Genomic DNA, 18,037 nt, shown 5'->3' on the forward strand with positions numbered 1-18,037 from the left:
TATCTCCTCTATCTTGGACAGATATCAGAGCGGTTCTCTCGCTTTTATGTGTCAGACCGTTAGCCATGAAAGCTGTCAGTCTGTGACGCCACAGAGCTAACAGTCATGGTGGCAGGAGAGCAGCTCAAAAGAAAGCATTATGAATTTGGCAGCAGTGACTTTTGAGTATTGCGGGGGGTACAATGATCTTCAAATTGAGTGTGTTCTGAGGTCACGGGTGCCACAGTTTGAAAGTTGAACATTCAAATACCTGCTATTTGCTGTAAATCTTAGCTTCAGATCAAAGTGTTTGCGCATTACTGAAAAAGGGGACCAAAATAGCCACAGTGGAGGATTTGGGTGGTCGTTCTTCATTTAAAACTGAATATTTGTTTGGAAATGGAACTTAATCAGTACACATATCGCTGTCTTGGCTGCTTAGTACAATACTGCATGCGTTGACATGATTAATAAATTGTACCGTGATTAATAATTGTACCGTGCAGCAGCTTTAGGTTCACACTTTGCAACTTTGGAGGATCCACTGCGCAGTATTAAGGTAAATTATTCAGGGTATTCAATTCTAACAGCAATCAAAGCAACAATGGTTATTGCTACAGTGATGCAAAATGACTTCTACTGTGTCCAAAACAGAACAAATGCAACAGCATAAATGCCACAAACATGATAGAATCGCGTTTGCATGTTCTTCTGTGCTTTATTTTCAGTTTTATAGCAGAGTACAGTGAATAAAATGACAAAAATGAAAACAAATTCACAAAACTTGCCGTATTTTTACTTTCCGTACTAGAACAAAAATGAAAGGATGCAAGGGCCACTTGGATATTTTTGTAAAGCAACACATGTAGATATGCTAAGAAGTTATATACGGACCTGATCAAAATCTTAAGACCAGTTGAAAAATGTAGCATTTTGCACATTTGGATCTTAATGAGGTTTTAAGTAGAGCTACAATATGCAAAAACAAGAAGGGGGAGTGAGACAAAAAACATTTGGAACTAAAACTAATTTAAACAAAAAAAAAAAAAAGAAATAGCTGATCAAAAGTTCAAGACCACAGGCTATAAAAGCCAAAATCTGCTCAAAATTGTCATTTTCTCTCAGGCATTCACACTGTCATGCCCTCCTGATGGCTAAAGCTAAGAAACTTTCTCTTTTTGAACGTGGTCGGCTTGTCGAGCTGCATAAGCATGGCCTCTTGCAGCGTGCCATTGCTGCTGAGGTTGGGAGCAGTAAATCAGTCATTCTACATTTTTTGAAAGATCCTGAGCATTATGGAACAAAAAAGTCAAGTGGTAGATCCAAAAAAATCCCACCTGCGCTGAGCCGCAGGATCCAATTGGCTGTCCATCAAGAGACAGGGCGGTCTTCCACCCACATTAAAGCCCTTACTGGTGCCGCCTGCAGTGCAATAACCATCAGATGGCATTGGCGGGAAAAGGGTTTAAAAAACTAATTCAAAGCCCTCGTCTCCTTCAACGCCACAAAACTGCCCGTTTAGACTTTGCCAGGGAGCATCAAACATGGGACATTGAAAGGTGGAAAAAAGTTTTATTCTCTGATGAGAAAAAATGTAACCTTGACGGTCCAGATGGCTTCCAACATTACTGGCATGACAAGGAGATCCCACCTGAGATGTTTTCTACCCGGCACAGTGGAGGGGGGTCCATCATAGTCTGGGGTGCTTTTTCATTCAGTGCAACACCGGAGCTTCAGGTGGTGCAGGGTCGTCAAACGGCGGCTGCTTACGTGCAGATGTTGCAGCGGGCATCCCTCATGACTGAGGGTCCTCATCTGTGTGGTAACAGCTGGGTTCTTCAACAGGACAACGTTGCAGTTCACAATGCTCGCTTGACCAAGGACTTCTTCAGGGAGAATAACATCACTCTTTTGGACCATCCTGCATGTTCCCCTCATTTAAATCCCATAGAGAACATTTGGGGATGGATGGCAAGGGAAGTTTATAAAAATGGCAAGAACGGTGGAGCTACTCATTACTGAGTCCTACTAAGAACATTTTTTTGTTCTGGTTTGGAGAGTTTTTTGTTATGCTACCCTATGCTACTAAAATGACATTATTTTTTTGTCATAATATTAACAGTTTTTTTCTCATTAGAAATATGACTTTCTTTCTCTTAATATTTTGACTTTATTGTCGTAAACATTTTTTTTCTCCATTCCTGCTGTTTCTGCTTGATTTCCATAATATTATAAGTTCTCCCCCCACCGAGTTTTCCAAAAAAACACATCTTTATTTGTCGTTTTGTTTGTTGCGCATTATATTACAACTTTTTTTTTTTAAACAACTAAAATTACATTATTTTTCCCACATAATATAATGATGTTATTCTTCTAAAAATTTGGCCATTTTCTTGTTAGATTACAGTTTTTTTCTCTTGATATTTGGACTTTTTACAGCTGTTTTTTTTTCATTTTTGCTCGGGTTTTTTTTTGTTTTTAGCTTTGAATTATATTTTTAGAATGTGCCAATAAAAAAAAACCCACCCCTGTGATCAACAAAGTTTCCAAAACGGAAAACTCATTTCCAAAATATGAATGCCATGATCCTGTTTTTGTCCCGCCCGTTGTGACGCTCCTTACATTTCCTAAACCACGCTACAACCTAAGGGAAAAGCTCGGTACAGGAAGTGGTTGGTGACTGTTTGACCCTTTCAAGATGGCATTGCAGAGACAGAGGATACAAATGTGAACATCTGAATACCATCGCTGTTCTATGAAGACCATGTTGCATTTTTTTTCCAGGAGCAATACACTATTTTACAGGAAAGTATTTCATAAAATGACAAACCAATACCTTTGAGCCCCTTAAGGTATACCTTTGACCTGCGTCAGTCATCTGACCAAAACATTACATTTATAAAATGTCTTTTCTAAAAAAATACTGGGTGTAATTATCAGAAAAATTGATGAGACACCCCTTAAAAGAACAAAGCAGGCTTTGCATAATATTTGTTCCCTTTTTGACTCCATCATAACTTCCTGCAAGCTCTAAAGGGTGACCCAGTCTAAAATGTCAGCAAGCTTTAAAAAGTCATAATGAGTAACCGTGGTTGTCAGCTGCAGTGCCTCTTTCAACGTTCGAGGCTCTAGGGCTCCCCCTACAGTTGGGAAGTCTCATTTGATCCAACAATTTTATGAGTAACTGTGGCAATAGTCCACATATTACAAGCCAATGTGCCGTCAAAGTCATTTTCAAGCTCCTACCGGAAGGCAAAAGTGCTCATTTTTGCTGCTTTAGCCAAGAGGTTCCCAAGATAACATTTCCTTTTCATTTATTTGTTTGTTGGCTGCTACTTTGGCTCTAACAAATAGTGTACATTTTTGTTGGAAGAGGAAGACCTTTTTTTTAAAGAAAAAAAAACTTTCAAGGGGTGTGATGCATAGGTTAGGTTAGGTTGCATAGCTAATAGTTTTATGTCCAAATTAGGCCAAGCAAACATGCACAAGCACGCTGTACACAAAGACAACATGGAAACTAAATACCACTTACCACAGTGCTCACTGTTTTCTGTATGGTAATATATGGCCTTCTCCACCTACAAAGGGAATTTACCAGGGTAAAGTGTATGTGTGTGTGTGTGTGTATGCACAAGAAGCAGTTCGCCATGAAATTAATTTGAAAAAAACTACAATAAAATAAACATAAATAAAGAAAAAGTATACATTCCATTTGTGTCACATTAATAGCATCGCAATCCATAATTTAAATAACATTAATACAGTTTTAAAATTAAACAATTTCACTTTTTTCTGTCACCAATTGTGCGAACTGTTAGTGCTGTTTTCAATGGACCTTTGCGTTGTATGCCACATTTATCGACTATAAATAGCCGCAGCCTTCTCTAGTTATGGTTCCAAAAAAGCATATATTTGATTTCCTATCAGATGACACAAACATAATTTTCCGTGAAGCACCCAAAGGAAGAAATTCCACTCATCTGTACGTCTAATTTGATTGTGGTTTAACTTGCTTTCTCTCTTGCTCCACTCGGTAAAACTCGTCACTTTCCGATGATGACGAGACAGTCCGGAATGGAAACCAAATAGGGAGGCGTCGCACCGGATTTCAACCTTTTATGGGCTGAAGACGCTCAACCGGAATTCTACTTTTACAGCTACGCGAAGGTCGTGTAGAGAATAACTCAAAAGTAACATATAAGTGAAGTTGTTTTATATATATATATATATATATATATTAATTGCGTGTCTATTTTGCTGTCTGGAACGTCCTACGTGGACGTGAAAGTAGCTCTTTTTTTATTTTCAATCGTCACGGAGCTTCCTTCCCAATCAGCACCCACAGTCCCGCCCCCCGCCCACTCCAAATTTGGTAAATGACGTGGGGAGGACATTCAAAAGGGTTCCCTTTATATACGCGCTTGAGTCAGGCCCGCTGTTCCCCAATAATAACACGACTTGTTTCAACTTTGGTGTCAGAACCACGGAGCTCACAGTGACAGCCATGCAGCGGTGTCCTTAAAGTCACAAAAAAGAGCTGTGAGCGTATAAACAACATAGTTCGAGCGGCTTTTATTTTCTCCAAGATGACCGCTAAAACTCTGGAGAAGGTGCCTCTGAATCTCGGGGGGTTCGAGAGCGTGTACTCCGTGGAGGACATCGCCACCGGCTTGCCCACTTCGGTTGCTGTCTTTCCCAACTCTGACTTAGGAGCACATTACGACCAGATCAACGTGACTGCAGGTAAGACAAGATTGAATTGGCAATTTTCGTCACATTTCAGGCAATCCCAACCTCCAAACTTCCCTGATCGCATTCATCATCCTTGAGATGTTCCGCTAATTACCTCATTTCGTCCGCAGATTCCCTAATGAGCGCAGAGGTGAGCGCAGAGAGGCGTTCTCTGGACATCTCATACTCCAACGGCTTCCCCCAGCCTTCTTCTTCTTCTTCGCACCGCAACCAGACTTTCACCTACATGGGGAAGTTCTCCATCGACTCCCAGTATCCCACAAACTGGAAGCCCGAAGGAGTCATCAACATCGTCTCGGGCATCTTCAACGTCGCCCATCCTCCTCCTCCTCCACCTCCACCATCCTCCTCATCGTCCGCTTCACCGGCTTCCGGTGGATCCCCCAGTCACTTTTCAAGCGGGAATTTAAGTTGCACCATGGCTGCAGCCCACCACAACCAAGCCGAGATAGAGCACCACCAGCTTTACTCCCCTCCACCGCCGTACTCCTCTTCCGCTTGCGGGGAAGTGTACCAGGATCCATCGGCGTTCCTCTCCACCTCCTACCCGCCACCCTCCTACTCTTCCCCCAAGCCGCACGGCGGCCAAGACGCGCCGGGACTCTTCCCAATCATCCCCGACTACCCTGGCTTCTTCCAGCCGGCTTGTCAGCGAGACATGCACGCTCCAAGCATCCAAGACCGGAAACCTTTCGGCGCATGTCCGCTTGATACATTCCGCGTGCCGCCACCCTTGACCCCGCTGAACACTATCAGAAATTACACTCTAGGTGGTCCTAGCACCGAGGCAGGAGCCCAACCAAGGCTCCCCTCCGCCTATAGCCCCCAGAACCTCCCTCTGAGGCCGATTCTGCGCCCCAGAAAGTACCCGAACAGACCCAGCAAGACGCCCATCCACGAGCGTCCATACCCGTGTCCGGCGGAGGGCTGCGACCGGCGCTTCTCCCGCTCCGACGAGCTGACCAGACACATTCGCATCCACACTGGACACAAGCCCTTCCAGTGCCGAATATGCATGCGCAACTTCAGCCGCAGCGACCACCTCACCACGCACATACGCACGCACACGGGGGAGAAGCCGTTCGTCTGCGACTTTTGCGGACGCAAGTTCGCGCGGAGCGACGAGCGGAAGAGGCACACAAAAATCCACCTGAGGCAAAAGGAGAGAAAGTCCTCCACCGTCTCCTCCTCGTCATCATGCGGCAGCTCCGCGTTAGAGCGCGCAGGCGGCATCGGCGCCCCCAATGCAGTTTGTTCCTAGGTGGGATATTTTTACACACTAACTCACCACATGAATTAAACAACAAAAAAGATCAGCCATTCATTCATGAAACTGTTGTGAACTGTTCTCGCAAACCGCACGCGGCTCAAACTTGGCGCGTAATTGCGCACAACCCTGCTCCAAGATGACAGAAAGACTGTCACAATTGCACTTTGCCCGCACAGTCTACTGAACATACAATAGCCAATGATTAACAAATAAAGGGGAATTAACATTTGGGAAAAAAATCTTTGAAGTTATTTAAGGGTGTTGAATCTAACACACATTTCCCCTTTAGTGCCTTGCTGTGTGTTCTGATTTAAGGACGCTTCTAATGCAATGTATATTTCTTCTTTAATATGTAAAGTTCAAGACATTCTATTTTTGTACTCATTTCGTCTCGTGTTGAATAAAATACTGTACATGTGGACTTGTAAAACAATACTGGAGTGTAAATACAGAACTCATACCTGACGTGTGTTGTAATGTGTGTTTGAGATTTATTAAAGGGAAGCTTAATACGCAGGATTTTTTTTCATTAATATTATTGCTCATTATACGAAGAGTGTTTATTTTGCATGAAAGAATACCCTTTCCTTAAAATTATAGTTACAGGGACTTCAAATACTTTCTAATTTAAAACAAGTGAAACATTTTACAACACGTTTAATATTGTCCCTATATGATCATAAAGTCAAAATAATCATTCAAATATAATAGGTTAAGAGGACTTTTGTGTGACTGTTATCTCCATCAACACCATTTCTGATAATTATCAGACATATGTTTATAAGAAAATGTAAGTATTTTTGTGAGATTGCAGTAAATCGATTGAAACCAGCTGAAAGTGCATGTAAACACCTTAATGTGATTGCCTTCGACTCTTCAAAAACCGGATTAACAGGCAGACGATTTGATCGGAAACCAGATTCCTCTACATTTTAACAGGCAGTACGCCTGCATGAGCAACTCACTGCACAGTATCAAACAGGCGTATTTTACCCCAAAACCAATCTGTTTTTATTAGCATTTGAATAAAAATAAACATAATAGTTCATAAGTAGTAATAATGTCATTAAAAACAAGTCTTCTGCCTCACATTACCATTAATATAGTTGCTAAAAACATTTAATAAAACTAAAAAAAACCCTGAAAGTTTATTGACTGAAGTAAGAATACACATACGTCACTGACATTGAGTTAAAATTGTCATCGAATTAAAATTAAAAAAATAATGCAAAGCATTGGAACAACAGGACAACCCCAGGACTTGAAGGTCCAGACTGGGCCAGACCAGTTGGAGAACAATCAGACATAACGGTAATGAGTAACATAAAAAAGTATGAGAATGTCTAGAATTACTACTCATGGAAGCCTGTTTCCACCACTAAAAAAAATATCCCAATGGTAAGTATTAATTACCAGATAAAGAGTCAAAATTATGAGATAAAAAGTCAAAATACAGTGGTGCGAAAAGTGTTGCCCGCATCCCAATTTCTTATTTGTTTGTCACACTGGTTCAGATCATCAGACACACACACACACACACCCCACCCTCCAAAGAAAGTACAAGTAATTTACATCTATCAGTCTGGAAAAGGTTATAAAGCCATTTCTCAAGCTTTGGGGTTCCAGCGAACAACAGTGAGAGCCATTATCCACACGTGGTGAAGACATGGAACAGTGGTGAACCTTCCCAGGAGTGGCCAGCCAACCAAAATGGCCCCAAGAGTGCAGCGACGGCTCATCCAAGAGGCCACAAAAGACCCCACAACAACATCCAAAGAACTACAGGCCTCACTTGCCTTAAGGTAAGTGTTCATGACTCCACCAGAAGAAAGACACTGAGCAAAGACCAAAAGACAAAAGACCAAGACCAAAACCACTGCTGAACAAAAAGAACATTAAGACTCGTCTCAATTTTGCCAGAAAACATCTTGATGGCGTGAAAGTAACATCGCATTTCAGAAAAAGAACATCATACCAACAGTAAAATATGGTGGTGGTAGTGCGATGGTCCGGCCATCTGTTCATGACCTCTGTATTCACACCACTGTATATTGTCATATATAATAGATTAGTTATATTGTTAAAATGGCATTTTATTTGGTAAACAGTGCTTATGACTTGTAAGGATGTGAACATTTCAAGCCTACGACTTTGGACTTGACTCAACCTGTCCTCTTCTGACTTCAGCATTGACTTATACTTGCGCATCTTTACTTGAGACTTGACTAGAGACTTGAGATTAAAAACTTGACACCTGAGACTTGCAAAACACTGACTTGCTCGCACGTCTGGAAATGGTACACATATACAAGTGGCAGGCATATACAACTTGTATTAAGCCATTGAGATTATTAATATATCTGGAGCACTGTAACAACCATGTTGTGCCACAAATGTTCCAGGGGGCGTCCCTATTTTTTCACATGACTGTATTTGGGCGTCTGGAGTGCCTGTCCACTCATCAAGTGTGAAATGACACAACCGAGTAATTGTTCTGTCAAAATGTCTCTTTCAGCAAGCCGTTCAGTTAGTAACAGTGCGGCACACTTACATAAGACCACCACACATATACTTTCTAATCTACGCCCATGACTTGGCAGCTACCTTGGTGAAGATCTGCTGTTTTCTTTGCAAGCAACTACATGGAACCACTACCATGTCAAAGCCAAAGCCTAAGCAACGCTGCAGAGTTGCTGGATGCATACGGTATTGTCAGCATACCTGTCAACCCTCCTGTTTCCCCCGGGAATCTCAAGATTCTCTGGAAGATTTGGGCCCTTCTTCCCTGTCGCCTTCCCGTTCAATAGTGATAAAAGCTTTTAAAAGGCAAACCCAAGACTGTTTTGAATTGGAAATCCTAGAAGATTTATTCAGTTGACAGTTGCAGTTGTGGTCACGTAACAGTCACACACAACTTTTGTGTTATAAATAAGCAGCGCAATTAAGCAGGCTGGAAGAGGAACACGCTACAAGTTAGAAAACGACAGTGTCTGGTCACATTTTGAGTACACTCAGCAGACACAACAGATGGCATCAAAATATGACGATATTCAGTTTGGAACTGTACCAACTGCAGCAACAAACCGTTATTGCAAGTACAGCGGAACCTCGGTGAGACGGCGGTCCCAACCAGCTGTACTTGCAAGTGCGTGCTGTCCACTTGCAAAAATGTGGGCAAAATTTGGGGAGCCCTACGTGGTGAGTACCGCCTCAGTGGGATTTGGGAGCACGCAGAGCGCAGGAGGAACTTTCACTGCGTGGGAGATGCTTCAAGGCTACGGATTCACCCCCAGTACGTGTGACACGCTTGCCCTCTACTGCCAATGAGCGCACAAGCCACTGACTCCGTGAGTCTTCTAAATTTTTCCCACGGTCAACTGCTCTACGGACGGCGCACTTATCACGTGCGCAGCACAGTTCAATGAGCACGCAGAACTCAAATGGACCGTACTGGGTAACTACGAGCTCCGCACTTACAATGCACGTTGTGCGCACTGATTTCTGTAGTATATACAGGGCCGGCGCTACACTGGGACAAAAGGGGGGGCAACGTCTCCCTAAATAAATGGCTTGCCCCCCCCAAATAAAAATGTTAGAGGTGAAAACTCTGCCAGAAACAGCGCAAGGCTGCTCCCCTCATCTCTCATCTCCGTGGCCGTGCTGTTCCGCTCTGTTTTGAACCCTGACACCGCAGGGCTGCGTTCTTGGTCATTTGCATGCTAACAGTGATTAGATGTTTACTGAGGGCAGGGGAGGGGTGGGCGATCTGGGCTGAGAAGACGCTTTGAGGAAACAGAGAAAGTGACCCATTAGACAACTAATAATTAACAACTAAAAACAAAGGTTGGTATCACGTCTATGCAATATATTTGTTCAATCAACACGGGGAATAGTAATAGCTGTTTTTCCCCAGTCGGAGCTTTTCTCAGCCACACAAGCACAGAGGGGAGACTTCATGTAACAGATTGTCACGAGCGAATTCCCCCGACATTGGGCGGAAAAACTCATGTTCATCGCACTTGAGCGCACTTAAAACCATGCGAGTAAGGACACCGTATGTGAGCAGCACCTGTAAGTACGGCCTCCGTACGATAACGTGGAAATTGCACAGAGAACGTACGTTGCAAGCACGTACAACTCACTTACCTCATGCGCAACCGCTCACGGCCAGGTGTGGTGTGCGGGCCACGTACTTGCCACGGACGTGCGAGTGACGTGCGTTGGCGTACTCTCTCTCTGTTCTTGCCATTCCCTCCCCGGCCGTGGACTGGCACGCGTCTTTGTTATGTTGTTAAATGGGACCTATTATACAATTTTTCGGGTCTTTGTATTGAGTTCTGGACTCCTATAGACCAGCTACACACGATAACCCGCACAGAAAGCTTTCTAGATCTTCCAGACTCTGCACCTCTGACTGCAATGTTTCCTGCCCAAACGTAACGTCTTTTACTCTACTCCCGGTCCTCTTTCAGGTGCGCCTCCCGCCGAGCCCACTCCGCTGTGATTGGTCACACTCCGAAGCGCTCCCGAGGACTTCTGGACAGCTCTTCAACACCAAGTAATGTTGGAAAGGTGTCGGACTTCAGCAAGTTTGGCAGGTAGTCTAGCTTTGTATTGGCCACTTCTGCCTGATGCTTGCCTCTTTAGAAAACACCCGAACAAGCATTTCCTTGGGAGCCATTGCTCTACGTGCTAACACCTTGAACAGAGCAAAGCAGAGCGGGAGTGATGGGCATGCCCATATAAGGATGTCCGGGTTGCATTGCTGTCAATGGAACTCGGAACTCTGTAAAACGCAGTGTGCAGAGCCATCCAAAACTGCTCTCAGGTTTCACTTCTAAATGCGCAAACCTCATTATCTGACGCGTCGGCATCGTTTAAAACGAGAATACAACATCGTAATAACATTTATAGGCCAGAAAAGAGGAAAAGCATAATATGGCCCCTTTAATCAACCACCACCACCTTACTTTTTTCCAATCACGTCTTCAATGAAAGTAAAAGTATGGTAACCTTAAATGTTTATCACTTTTATTTGTCATTTATTTGTATTTACATGTATTTAAACTTGTTTTCTGCATGGAAAACTATAACAAAAAACATGTTTTTTGTTGACATTTTTAATCTGGAACAGATTATTTAGAATTACATTATTTCTTATGGGAAAAACTGATTCAGTTAACGTCCGTTTCGGTGAATGACGCTAACCGAGGTTCCACTGTTTAATACCAAAAAAGCTCCCTGATGGCTTTAACAGAGCCAATAATACTCCAACAACTTGAGACTGGTTTTAAGATTTACTTTACTGGTTATATTTACACTGTGGAATTCTTCTAAGGAAATTTAACAATCTTACTGCTAAGCCTTTAACAAGCGTTCTCAAGCAAATTCTCTCAAGATGAAACGAGAAAACATACTGTAACAGTGTGTGCATAGAAAGAAGAAAAGAGGACAAAGGTGTTATACAGACTTTGGCATCAAAATTGATATTTCAACTGCCTTTACAGGCAAAAAACACAAATACATAACCTCATCATTGTGTGAATGCTGAGAGACAAGCTGACTGTGTTTGTGTCTGATCCTGAGAATCAATCATTAACACCGATGAAATTGTCGTTTTTGGTGGATATTCTAACCAGTTTTTTCATAAATGGCAGATTCATTGAGAGAGAAGGTTACTACTGGTCTCGATTAAAATGTTTAAAACTTTTTTCTTTGGCATTCAAGCAAAAAGAAAGAAATCGGGGGTGTCCGCAGTACGGCCCGTGACTCGTTTATTATTGGCCAGCGGCACAAATAAAATGAAACACTAAAACAAACCCAGCAAATATGGGAAAACTAGAGCAAAAAGGCACAATGTTAAGAAAAAAAAGATGAAACGTTGATACTCACAATTGATAACAAAGCTTTGGTTTTAAATATATGTTTTTTTTTGTAGCTTTTTAATATATATACATATATAAAAGTGGACCTCATCCTTTGATTTTTCTGTATGTGTCCCTCAGTGGAGAAAGTCTGGACACCCCTGTTATAAATATTATATTTTAGCAAACACTCAACAGATCTCCATGAAACATGCATACAATCATGTTCTCTGATTAAGTGGCGATATAGTCTCCAATTAATTTAATCTTAACAATAATGGATTAGATTTTATATAGAGCTTTCCAAGGCACTCAAAGCGCTTCTCAATGAAGTGAACCCATTTTTCATTCACGCCTCAGTCACACACTGGTAGTGGTTTCCTACATCTGTAGTCACAGCTGCCCTGGGGTAGTCTGACAGAAACGGGGCTGCCCATTCGAGCATACGGCCTCTCCGACCACCACCAAACATCCATTCACATTCATACAACAGTGTGGGAAGCACTGGAGGCAAGGTGGGCGAAGTGTCTTGTCACGACAGTGACTGGGTGGAGGCAGCGAGGATCGAACCACCAACCTTCCGGCTCCTGGATGACCTGTCACCATTCACTGACCATTTCTGAGACAATTTCAAATTTCTAGTCGGCCGATTACATTCATATGTGTGTACAAGGCAACATGGCCTACGAGCAGAAACAACATATTTGCAATGTGTTACTAAGCCACTTGAGGAAGTTGAGGTGAGTTACGGCGGTTTAGGACGTCACAATATAGTTTGTAGTACTGCTATATAGTTCCGATGGTCTTGAAGTTTCACACAGAGACTACAGGGCCCGGGTAAGGTTCTCCTCCACACCAAAAGTCCTCTGGCTGAGAGATTTCTAAAAGCCACATCTCATTTTCTCTTCCCTTCTCATCTTCCTGATGCTCCTGGTTACCCTTTTCGCCTGTTCCCGGGTCTACCTGGATTTGCAGAACTTTGTAATAGTGACAGTCCCGTCCATCATCCGGATCGTACGGCGGTGCCAGGATATCCAGGAACGCAGCTGGCCCATCCACCGCATCGATCTGGTGGAGGTTATCCCGTTTAGGTGTAAGGAGGCACGGCCCGCTGGTCTCAGAGTACTCAGCTACTGAGCGGAGCACGGATCGTCGTAGAGAATCGTTTTGGAATGGAGGCACAGGGGGATCAAACCGAGGCGGGGCCACACTGACAGGGTGGCCACTTTCTACCTTGTCGAAGCACCTGATGCTCACCTTGCCATAGAGGACCTTCAACAAGAGAAAAAAGCCTTATGAAACGTGTGTCCAATACACTTCAGAGTTGCGTTGTAATTCAAGACAAACCAATTCAGTAATCCCTCGTTTACTGCGGTTAATTAAACCGCTAAGTAGGATTCCTTCTTTACAAATGGAATATCATGGTTTAAGCATAGCAAACCTGTTTACGAGCTTCTACATACTGTTTTTAAGATGATCAGAGCCATCTAAACATGAAATAAAGTTACCTTTACATTCTTATTACCCAATATAGTAGACGTAAACAGAGAAAATAAGCCATTTAAGACATAAATAAGACTCATGCTTGTGTGTGGAAGACAGGAAGTGATGTTGGGGGTTCAGAGTTGAGTTTTAGCTTGTCGTGGGCTGCGGCGGCAACAGTAGCCATTGTTATTATTACGATTATTATACTGTTATAAACCTACAATAAAAGCCTGTTGTTCCAGCGATAAAGTGCGGTACTTGTCTCACCGCACAATTACTGACACCTAGTAACCAATGTAGAACACTACATTCAGAATGTGAATGCGTCTTCTCAATGGCTTATATTTGTATTTTCATTCACTTTGTCATTTTTATGCTTGAAATGTGTAATTTAGGCAAAAAAAAAACAATTTGTTTAAAAGAAAATGACACTTCAAAACAATTTTTTTGCCCATCATCAAAAAGTGGCAACAACGCTCCACCAAGCTACAGCGACATTGCAGTTTTCCTTTAAATATGCATTCTTTTTACTACAAATAGGCCGTATTCAGCCACGAAACTGCACAATTTATAAATTAATTTGTTTGAAAAATCGTGATAAGAGTGAAGCCTCAAAATTTGAACTGCTGTGTGGCGAGGGACAGCGTGGTTGCATTTGTAACTGCTATGCAACGCTTGCATCAACATACGCATGCTATACATCCATGTAAACAGAAAAAAAACATCAAAGCTCAGATAAACCCATTATAGGAAAGGTCGAGATGATGGCGTCGTCTGTTTTGCATAACTGTGCGTGTAATTTGTTAAAAGGCTAACAAAAACGTTATGCATACAGTATATTTAAAGACCTTTTTATAGTTATTAGTGTCAACATTTCAGTCTTTTCTCGTTCCATGATGTCTTTTTGCTATATTTTTCCATTTTTGGTGTTTTGGTGTGCCATGGGCTCATAAAAATATATTTTATTGTAAAAAGTACACATTAGATCAATTCAGTAGGCGATACTGGGCTACGAGAAGCTCAAGTTTAGTCTACGTTCGTGTGCCATTGTTTTCCAAACTGATGTAATAGTAAACAACTACAAAACAAGAGGTTTATTTAAGACCTTGAGCATCCCGTTCATGCCCGGGTGGTCGTGGAGCGGTATGGAGGCTCCGGTCCTGAGCAGGAATACGCCCATGCTGAACATGTCCGTCTCACAGATGTGCATGTAGGTGACCGGGGGCGCCTGCTGATCCGTTGTACCAGATGTCGCTTTGGTTTCCGGGGAGGCGATTTTCAGATCCGCAGCCCTGAGAGCCGTCACTAAGGAGTTGAGTTCAGCCTGTTTTTCGGCAAAAATTGTACTATCTTGGTTGGCCGGAGATTTTAAAAATTTAAACGTCATAATAGCTTGCTTTGCTATTTTCTGAATGAGAGGAGTTTTGTTGTTTCGCGGCATTCTGCAACACGAAAAAAAAACTAACGGATCAAGCTGCACCTTTTCCGTCGCAAATAAAACGCTGTCGATTGCTTCTCGGTGTTAAGAAAAGCTTCCCGGAGCCAATGGGTCCACGTTCTTCAGGATAAAATACCAGGGTTTACGTGAAAAATATGTGTTTTGTGGCAATTAAGCAGTATCTCATCCTGAAATACTATCCTTCCTCTGGTCATTTTCCACCTTCTTCCCTATGTTGTTTGCGCTAACTGAGACTGCGCAGAAAACGCAAAGCATCATGGGATTTTGAGTTGTAATCGAACACATACTACTAGAATAATACAAGTATATTAGACATTGCACATTTTTTTGTCCTTTATTACTCTATCACAAAATGGATAACACGTCACCACCCGGAACCGTGTGAATGTTACCACAACATTACAAAATAGACTTATGATGTACAAATTGAGACTACAAATCCCATAATCCCCGGGAACGACGGACAAACGCGAAGGGGAAGGCCAGACAGGCCATTGAACTCAGCATCCCTTTTTATTTTTTTCTTGACGTTCCTTTCCTGTCTCTTGGCCTCATTTCATTTGAAAGGCAATGCATAGTGACAGAATATTTTCCTTTCCTGATAATAAGTGACTATTTACACAGTGAATATGACCGAAACAGAGTTAGTTATCTAGTACATTATATTTCACAGCATACGCTCTCTCAAAGACACGTTCCACATAGCTCAGGTCTAGGATCAATTATCAATAGTGGTTTAAATGCACAAATTGAACAAATACATTTCTATATTTGTCACAATTCGAACAAATGTATGTCTATATTTGTCATGCTGTTCGGCCCAAATAACATGTCTTTATCACGTAGGGTACGTGCAAAAGTTTAGAAAAAAAGGTTAAATTAGCGTATAACAATTACGAGTGCGCCTGAACGCCTCACAAGGTAAAGGTCAGAAAGCAGGAAGGAGGCAAAGCATGAAGTTGGTCATTTCTCTGCGTGCATTAGATGAACAAACAAGATTTCATTTATATTGATGTTAAAACCTGTCACTGTGAGTGGAGAGGCTTTATCACTGGATGTTTGTATTTTTGCACATCGGATACTGGTTTATCCCCTGTCTCCTCAATTTGGTATCAAATGAATAAGCAGACGTAAATTATAGAAACCAGTAGACAAAAAAAGTGAAGTTCACAGTAAAATCCTACAGGAACTCAGGTTGACGCTTGACACAGGTGCTATCCCTCCGTGGCTCCAAAATGACACTTTTTTTCACCCCAAAAATATATGTTACTAATAGTGGTTTCAGAGAACAGATGGTACCAAAATGTCTATATTCTTTACAATCAGTTAAACAGAATGAAATTTGCCGTCACTCGTTCACGGCTCATGCACAGAAACACACACATACACGCAGGCTCAGAGAAGAGGGCGGAATATACAGTTGTACCTCCGTTAACATCTGCCCTGGTTAGCGCATTTTCCGGTTAACATCCAAAATTTGTTCGCCGACATGTTTAGCGTCCAAAATCTCGTCCGGTTTGTTTACGCCACCATCTTGGATTACGCCCCACGAAGAAATCTCGTGATACTTGTCCATGATCGCGCAATGCATTGTGGGCCGCGGGTGCCATTTTAGTGTTGCCACACCTCCGAACCGTCCAACAAAACTAGGTAAAAGTGAAGTTAAATGTTCAGTTGTCCGTTCATTTGTCATTTGTAATTATTTTTGTATCATTTTCTGCATGTAAAACTATAATTGTTGTCTCTAAAATTTTTTGTTAACATTTTTGTGTGTCTGGAACGGATTAATTGGATTTACATTATTTTCTATGGAAAAATTAGCTTTGGTTAGAGTTTGTTTTGGTTTGAGTCGGACCTTCTGGAACGGATTAATGACGTTAACCAAGGCACCACTCTAGCACGTTCGAATGCTAGTGCCACCACTGCTGTACCTAACCATGACACACAACATGATAGCAAGTTGTCAAAGTGTTCTCACCATGCGTTCACATGCATTCTGCAATTTCAAAGTCATTACATATACAGTGGTGTGAAAAAGTGTTTGCCCCCTTCCTGATTTCTTATTTTTTTGCATGTTTGTCACACTTAAATGTTTCGAATCATCAAACCAATTTAAATGTTAGTCAATGACAACACAACTGAAGACAAAATGCAGTTTTTTAATGAAACTTTTCATTATAAAGTGAGAAAAAAAATCCAAACCTACATGGCCCTGTGTGGAAAAGTCCCCCTGCCCCCCTGTTAAAACATAACTGAGATTAATTGAGATCTCTCAGTCTGGAAAAGGTTATAAAGCCATTTCTAAAGCTTTGGGACTCCAGCTAACAACAGTGAGCGCAATTATCCACAAATGGCAAAAACATGGAACAGTGGTGAACCTTCCCAGGAGTGGCCGGCCAACCAAAATGACCCCAAGAGCACAGTGATGACTCATCCAAGTGGTCACAAAAAAACCCACAACAACATCCAAACAACTGCAGGCCTCACTTGCCTCAGTTAAGGTCAGCGTTCATGACTCCACCATAAGAAAGACACTGGGCAAAAACAGCCTGCATGGCAGAGTTCCAAGGCAGAAACCACTGCTCACCAAAAAGAATATTAAGGCTGGTCTCAATTTTGCCAGAAAACATCCTGATGATCCCCAAGACCTTTGGGTCTGATGGGACAAAAGTTAAACTTTTTGGAAGGTGTGTGTCCCATTACATCTGGCGTTTAAGAAAAACAACATCATACCAACAGTAAAATATGGTGGTGGTAGTGTGATGGTCCTGGAAGACTTGCTGTGATAAATTAAACCATGAATTCTCCTGTCTACCAAAAAATCCTAAAGGAGAATGTCTGGCCATCGGCCATCAACGCACTTGGGTTCTGCAGCAGGACAATGATCCAAAACACACCAGCAAGTCCACCTCTGAATGGCTGAAGAAAAACAAAATGAGGACTTTGGAGTGGCCTAGTCAAAGTCCTGACCTGAATCCTATTGAGATGCTGTGGCATGACCTTAAAAAGGCGCTACATGCTGGAAAACCCTCCAATGTGGCTGAATGACAACAATTCTGCAAAGATGAGTGGGCCAAAATTCCTCCACAGCGCTGTAAGAGACTCATTGCAAGTTATCACAAATGCTTGATTGCAGTTGTTGCTGCTAAGGGTGGCCCAACCAGTTATTATTATTAGGTTTGGATTTTTTTTTTTGTCCCTTATAATAAAAAGTTTCATTTCAAAACT

General features: G+C 42.2%; 2 protein-coding genes across 2 annotated transcripts; one reads left to right on the forward strand and one right to left on the reverse strand.

The window, feature by feature from the left end:
• Window positions 1-4,437: 4,437 nt before the first annotated feature.
• egr2b (early growth response 2b) lies at window positions 4,438-6,419 on the forward strand. Its single transcript, XM_054767884.1, has 2 exons — window positions 4,438-4,722; window positions 4,842-6,419. Exons 1-2 carry the CDS (start codon window positions 4,566-4,568, stop codon window positions 5,990-5,992), a joined length of 1,308 nt encoding a protein of 435 aa, XP_054623859.1. The 5' UTR covers window positions 4,438-4,565; the 3' UTR covers window positions 5,993-6,419.
• Window positions 6,420-11,132: 4,713 nt separating this feature from the next.
• Window positions 11,133-15,023, reverse strand: adoa (2-aminoethanethiol (cysteamine) dioxygenase a). The gene is made up of 2 exons (XM_054767328.1): window positions 14,456-15,023; window positions 11,133-13,137 (listed from the first exon to the last, which is right to left on the reverse strand). Exons 1-2 carry the CDS (start codon window positions 14,789-14,791, stop codon window positions 12,679-12,681), a joined length of 795 nt encoding a protein of 264 aa, XP_054623303.1. The 5' UTR covers window positions 14,792-15,023; the 3' UTR covers window positions 11,133-12,678.
• Between the last annotated feature and the right edge of the window lie 3,014 nt (window positions 15,024-18,037).

This window comes from Dunckerocampus dactyliophorus, chromosome 2, assembly GCF_027744805.1.
Source record: "Dunckerocampus dactyliophorus isolate RoL2022-P2 chromosome 2, RoL_Ddac_1.1, whole genome shotgun sequence".
NCBI classification, from domain to species: Eukaryota; Metazoa; Chordata; class Actinopteri; order Syngnathiformes; family Syngnathidae; genus Dunckerocampus; species Dunckerocampus dactyliophorus.

What these genes read in the sequence shown, in the direction of transcription:
- egr2b (XM_054767884.1), top strand. Translation starts at nt 4,566, where the DNA reads ATGACCGCTAAAACTCTGGAGAAGGTGCCTCTGAATCTCGGGGGGTTC. An exon ending in CCAGATCAACGTGACTGCAG is followed by an intron (nt 4,723 to 4,841) that starts GTAAGACAAGAT and finishes TTTCGTCCGCAG; the next exon opens with ATTCCCTAATGAGCGCAGAG.
- adoa (XM_054767328.1), bottom strand. Translation starts at nt 14,791, where the DNA reads ATGCCGCGAAACAACAAAACTCCTCTCATTCAGAAAATAGCAAAGCAA. An exon ending in GCATGAACGGGATGCTCAAG is followed by an intron (nt 13,138 to 14,455) that starts GTCTTAAATAAA and finishes CTCTTGTTGAAG; the next exon opens with GTCCTCTATGGCAAGGTGAG.